The sequence below is a fragment of the Lycium ferocissimum genome, chromosome 12 (genome assembly GCF_029784015.1).
Source record: "Lycium ferocissimum isolate CSIRO_LF1 chromosome 12, AGI_CSIRO_Lferr_CH_V1, whole genome shotgun sequence".
Lineage (NCBI taxonomy): Eukaryota > Viridiplantae > Streptophyta > Magnoliopsida > Solanales > Solanaceae > Lycium > Lycium ferocissimum.
In genome coordinates, this window is record NC_081353.1 from 48957110 (window position 1) to 48963575 (window position 6466).

Genomic DNA, 6466 nt, shown 5'->3' on the forward strand with positions numbered 1-6466 from the left:
TTAGACCAGTGAAAGTGGGAAAGAAAATGACACTTATTTTGAAATGAAGGGAGTAAATATCATAACATATTCAAAATCACAAGTTTCAGAACATTTTTTGCTCTTTGTCAACCTTTGCGAATCAAACCATACCATAAAAGTGGAAAACTAGGGAGTAAATGGAATTTCATTAAATTCGTCTCACTTAGCTGCCACCTATTAAGTTGGATTAGATCAACTTCAGCTTTTGTAATTGAACTTAGATATTAATAAATTAAACGAAAAATATTTCATGTTGACTTTTCTCATGTCAATTAAAAAAATACATTTTAAAATGTTGTCGAAGTTCAAATAGTGTTGACTCTTGAAAAGTGAAACACAAAAACTAATTTGGAAGGAAAAGAATATTTAACATAATTTCTTGGTTACGTTAAAAAATACTTACAAACACTCCTTCGGTCCCGTTTCGCTTTTTGAGAGTCAAATTAATTAATTTTCAAAGCTAAATTAAATTAGATCAGTTTAATGTTTTAAAATTATTATTCAGATATTAGAAATCTACCTGAAAAGTACTACAAATTACAATTCTTCTCATATAAATATGATGAAAAATTACATATCAAAGTTTATATATTTTGACTTTTAAAAAAGGAAAGTAGGAACTAGATTCGGAATAAAACAATTATTACCTTTTTGATTAGTGAAAGATATAAATTAGGAAGAAAAACAACTCATTTTGGACCACTAAAGGGGAGTAGTAAATATTTGTTGATTAAATTGAGAATACTTTTCAAATCTGATCGATTGAGGTAGCCATGTCGCTCAAAGTTTACGTAGATCGCGGGTCACAACCTTCACGTGCTCTTCTTATCTTCTGCAAGTAATTATTATACCTTTATTTCATTCTTCATTTCTCTAAACTTTGCTTAAGAGGTTGTTTGGTTTGTGGATTAAGAGGGTGTTTGAATTGATTTATTTTAAGCTACTTTTTGTGTGTTTGAGAAAGATAAAAAATATTTTTAACCATTTACTTTTACGCCCAAAAAGTTTATAAAAATTAACTAAAAGCCAAACACCTCTAAATTATCCTGGGATTATAGTCTTAAAATTGTAATTCTTGGACTAATTTATTCTACCTGAAAGGTAGGATAAAGTAATCTCTAGTTTGATGTGATAAGGAATAAGGTGGGATATTCATATTAAGTTTGGGATTAAATTTATCCGGTGTTTGGTTAACAGTGTAAGATAAATTTATAAAGTCTATAAATTTTAATCCCAAACTTAGTCCTGGAATATTCACCTCATCATGTGTACCAAACGATTAACCATAATCTGATTATTGATTTTTTTTTTGTTTTTTGTTTTTGCTGTAAGATTAAATGGAATTGAATTTGAGGAGGTTCCTGTTGAACTTTCTAAAGGCCAACATAAGTCACCTGAATTTGGAGGTTCGTTCACTCTTCAAATGCTTGAATTAGTTTACTAATGTTTCATGTTTTGTTTGGAGTATTAGTTTTTAAATACTTGTAGTACTGTTATTTCATTTGCAGATGTTAATCCCATGAAGCAAGTACCAGCCATAGTTCATGGCACTTTTAAGCTTTTCGAAAGGTAATTTCTTCAGAGATGGATTGGGATTTAAGTTTTATGGGTTCAATATTTAAGGTTTTTAGTATTGAAGCCGTTATATCTTTAACGTTATAGGTTCATATCGACTATTTGTTGTAATTTGTGTGAATTCTTACATATAAATTTATGTTTTGGATCGAAAATGAACCCGGTGTCAGTATGCTACGTCCACCTCTGATTTTCTTACCCAAGTCCAAGTAAATGATAAACTAGCTTTAGCATATAGGTTGAAATATTGGTATAATATAATCTGAAGAATGTAAAATGCGGTTATGGGAGGTGCCATGTATTTATTTTTTGTTGAGGATTTCTGCTATGCCTTACTTAGTCATAAAGTAAATTCAAAATTGGAAAATATTTCAGTTTGTCCGTTTTTAGATCTATACCCTGTTTTGTTTGGATTTCTGTGTTTACTTTAAGAAATTATGTTATTTCTTCAACAGACTTCAAGAACCACAAGAGGAAGTATGTGTATGCATATACTTCCCCTGCCCTTTTTAAGTAAATGGATCTTATTAGAAAGATTTATATGTGCCCCACAAGTTGCTTAAGTGATGCTTTCCCCTTAGTTGTAGGTATGATGGTGTTGCCCCTTCCGAATGAAAAATTATTTACGAATTCTAGTGATGTAATTTTGGCTCATTTAAAGTTTTTAAAAGTTTGCTAACAAATTTTCTGTGTTTTGCAGTCATGCAATTCTTAGATATCTAGCTTCTGCATTTCCGGAAGTTGCTGATCATTGGTATGTTTAGCTGCGTCCACTTGTTAATTAAATTTGCAGTTCTAGTTAAGCAGTAAAGTTCTTTTAATGTAAACACTTCACTATATGACTAATGCTTTATCTTGAAGGTATCCAACTGACCTGCAGAAAAGGGCAAAAATAGAATCTGTTTTGGATTGGCACCACTCTAACTTACGCCGTGGTTCAGGTGCTTTTTTGTTTTTGTTGAAGATACTCTTTGCTCCCATTTTGTTCATTCCTAATTGGTTAATTTACTATGAGCTTGATTGAGACAAATTCCATGTTGAAAAAAATTTAAATGCATCTTTGGTGGCTGAGTGATGGCTAGTTGGCTTTCTCAAGGAATGCTTCCGTTTTTCAGCGCTATATGTTTTTAACACTGTACTGGCACCTGCATTTGGATTGCCTGTGAATCCACAAGCAGCGGCAGAAGACAAAAAGGTCCTTTCAGCATCTCTTGCAACGATTGATACCTTTTGGCTGCAGAAAGATGGAAGCTTTTTGAATGGAAATTCCCAACCTTCCCTTGCTGATCTTAGCTTAGTTTGTGAGATTATGCAGCTTGAGGTATAGACACTTCTTGTTTGTTGTATTGCATCTTCCAACTTACCATTTGAAGTATATAATGATTAGAAGTTTATACAATTACATAGCCTTACTTGAGCCCAGCATAGCCTTACTTGAGCCCAGCATACCATCATCTTTGAGCATGTATTTCTCAAAATGTGTTACGCGTCACTCTGACAGAGACGTGTTCTCCGTTGAAGTTTGTGTAACAAATCAATTAAATGCTAGTTTGGGGATCATTTGTAGTAATCACGACTTGATGCACATATTTCTAACACTAGCTGTTCTCTAGACAATTTAGAGTAGGTCTACCAACACCCATAATGGTGTTTATATAGACAGTGCTAGGGCTTATGGGTGTATTAGGCCCAAAAGATGTTTTTTCTAACAGCTTGGTTTCTTGCTGAATACAGTTTGTTGATGAAAAGGACCGTGACAGTATATTAAGTCCGCACAAGAACGTTTTGAAGTGGATTGATGATGTGAAGAGTGCCACAGCACCTCATTTTGATGAAATACATGCAACCCTCTTCAAAGTTAAGGAGATGTTCGAGAAGCAGCGATCTGCTGGAGCAAGCAGTTAGGCTACATGATCAAGCTGAAGACCTATCTGCATTTGAAGTCTATGTGAAACCTATTACTATGTGTTAAGGCTTGCATATGCCTGCATTATAACATTTTGTGCTTTCAAGGATGAATATTTCTTATTATAAAGTGATCTGTTTGTATGCTATATGTTCTTATAACAATTCAGATAATGTTGAGTGGCAGTAATCTTGTGAATAAAAGCTGTTCTTATTTTATGTATCAAATGTTGAGTGGCATTATTTATCGTTTTCCTTCTTTTTGGTTCAACTCCAATCAACTTACGGGGTTATACAGCAGAATATTTCTTAAAACACCTCAGTTACTGTTGAGTGGCACTTTATCTTCTGAATAAAAGCAGTTTTTAATTTGTGTTTCAAATGTTGAGAGGCACTGTTCTTTCTGGTGCAACTACAACAACTAACGGTGTTATACAGCTGATAAGGAAATAATGGGAAAGCATAGAATCGTCCAAATTTTCTCGGTGCTTGTTCTCCAAAAGAATAGATGGCATAAGTGAAATTAAAAGTAGGGTTTCGAATGGACAATGGGAGTTCCGGATAAAGAAAGTCTACCCAGATATTTTCTAAATAAATTTGGCATGTCCGTTCCATTCGGGGTTTGATAATTGGGGATGCCAAATTTCGCCCAATCAATAAACAGAAAGTAAAAGCAATTAAAGTTCTAATGTCACATAATTTGCTTGATTATAAGTGGTGCGTCTGAGCACTGAGTAGGCAGTAAAAGATGTGAACTTAAATAGCTAAGTGAAATGTTTATAGTAGAGAGAAAGGAAAGAGAAGTTATTCAATAGGACTATAGTAAGAAGTAGTTGATTCAGAGTTGTACAATAGACCCTTGTTGTTGGCCCTTTTTAAACCCCACATAGCGGGAGCTTAGTGCACCGAGCTACCCTTTAGTTGATTCAGAGTTGATAGTTGCCATTTAGAGTGATTGAACATCTAAAGTTTTACTTCATGGATTAAATGAGTCTCATCACAAAGTTTAGGTGTGCAAGTTGCAAACTAAGTCAAATTTAAGTATTATCCAATTTTTATTCTAAATTGTAAAGATCCATGAGAATTTTATATAATTATAAAGTGAAAAGTGTCATTTATCCTTTTAAAAAGAATCAATTTTAGCCTCCGTTATATTTTCTTTTGGAGATGAGAAGAAATCACCTAATGTTTTTCTTGTTGAAATGAGAAGAAATCACTTAGTGTTTGTTTCTCTCCAATGATTGAGACTTCATGATTCTCATCTCATTGCATTGATCACTAGGTCACACCATTGGATATCCTCTGTTATATTATTGTATAAAAATATCCTCAACGTTACTCAAATGGCTCAAATATGTGGTAATATTTTAAAGATTTTTTGACACTTGGCAAGAAAGACCAAGTATCATCGGTATAAATTATGGTGGCATGTTTTGTAATGCTGTCAAATTTACATGAATTTATAAGGATGAGTCTACTTTGATGGTAACTTTTTGCCAAGTGGATGGACACTTGTCCATAAGCAAGTCTATATTTAAGCCTATAAATAGGACCACATTTCCACTTCAGAAAACACAACCCAAGAATAAATAGAGATCCTCCTTTCCTTTCTTTTATCAACTCACGTCCTCTTCCTCTGTTTAATATTTCCCATAAAATATTCGTTGCTCATTTTTTCTTACTTCTTTAGGATTTATTATTAATTTTGTTGATTTCTGTATCCTCTAATAATTAAATTAGAGAAGGGCTTATTTAATTTTGAAAAAACATTTCATATTGTTGAAATAGTTTTTTAGGACAGTGCCTAGCACGAATCAAGTCAGACTGTGTATTTATTAAAATATTATCGTAGTAATATTTAATTTTCAGTATTGTTATTTTGCTAAGTAAATAATATTAATTATTATTGTAATGATTTTGTGGTTTTTCCAACAAAATATACCTCTCCTTCGTTAAATCTATCCAAGATAGACACCAATCCCACATGACACTAATATTTTGGTAAGATAAACACCACGCGTACCTGACTGTTCTAACCCATTTTATTCCCCCCTACACTTTTTCTGCCATCACTAGCATCTCCTCTCCTTCCACCACCACTTTCACCATTAAGGGAGGAGGGTATATTTAAGGCATTTAAGTACCGTCCAGACTATTTTTATACAAATAATATAACAAAGAATAAGGGTGTGTTTGGCATGGAGGAAAATATTTTCCGGAAAATGTTTTTCAATTTTTCCATGTTTGATTGGTCAAAATGTTTTGGAAAGCATTTTCTCTAGAAAAATAAGTTCATTAAAAATGAGGAAATGACTTCTCTAATGGAAGTAGGAAAACAAGCTTCATAAGTGACATTTTAAGTTCATTGTCTCTTGCCCACCCTTTTAACTACCCCAACCCCATCCCTTGACCCTCCCACTCTACCCCAACCCCATCCCTTGACCCTCCCACTCTACCCCACGCCTGGAACCCTAATGCCCCTCCCCATCTGTAATGAACTTACTAGTTATAGGAAGTAATCAACCACTAATCCAACAGTCACTACTGGAAAATAGGCTTATGGCAACGCCGAGAAAACCGTTGCTATAGACAGGAGCACCGTTGCTATATATCTATAGCAACGGTTTATCATGCGTTCCATCCGCTCGCGTGCCCATATATCTATGGCAACGGTTTGCCAGCAATCTATTGCGAAACCCGTTGCTATATCATTATCTACAAGCAACGGTTGTTCCTTTTTCGATGCAACGAGTTTTGGCGTGAACGAACGGTTTCTAACCGTCCCCATAGACCTTTAAGCAACGACTTTGAGGCTATTGCAACGGTTTCGTAGGTTATTGCACTGCCCTTTACTTTATTGCAACGGTTTTTGTCTAATGCAACGGTCTTTTTTATTTGTTATTTGGGAATGCCTATTGCCATGGTTTGTCCGAAATAGTAGCCCTGGTTATAAATTGATATATAT

The 6466-nt window shown here is 34.0% G+C and overlaps 1 protein-coding gene across 1 annotated transcript; it reads left to right on the plus strand.

The window, feature by feature from the left end:
- The first annotated feature begins 789 nt into the window (after positions 1-789).
- Positions 790-3720, plus strand: LOC132039538 (glutathione S-transferase T1-like). The gene is made up of 7 exons (XM_059430010.1): positions 790-859; positions 1354-1427; positions 1530-1590; positions 2297-2350; positions 2458-2537; positions 2712-2917; positions 3331-3720. Exons 1-7 carry the CDS (start codon positions 795-797, stop codon positions 3499-3501), a joined length of 711 nt encoding a protein of 236 aa, XP_059285993.1. The 5' UTR covers positions 790-794; the 3' UTR covers positions 3502-3720.
- The last annotated feature ends 2746 nt before the right edge of the window (positions 3721-6466 follow it).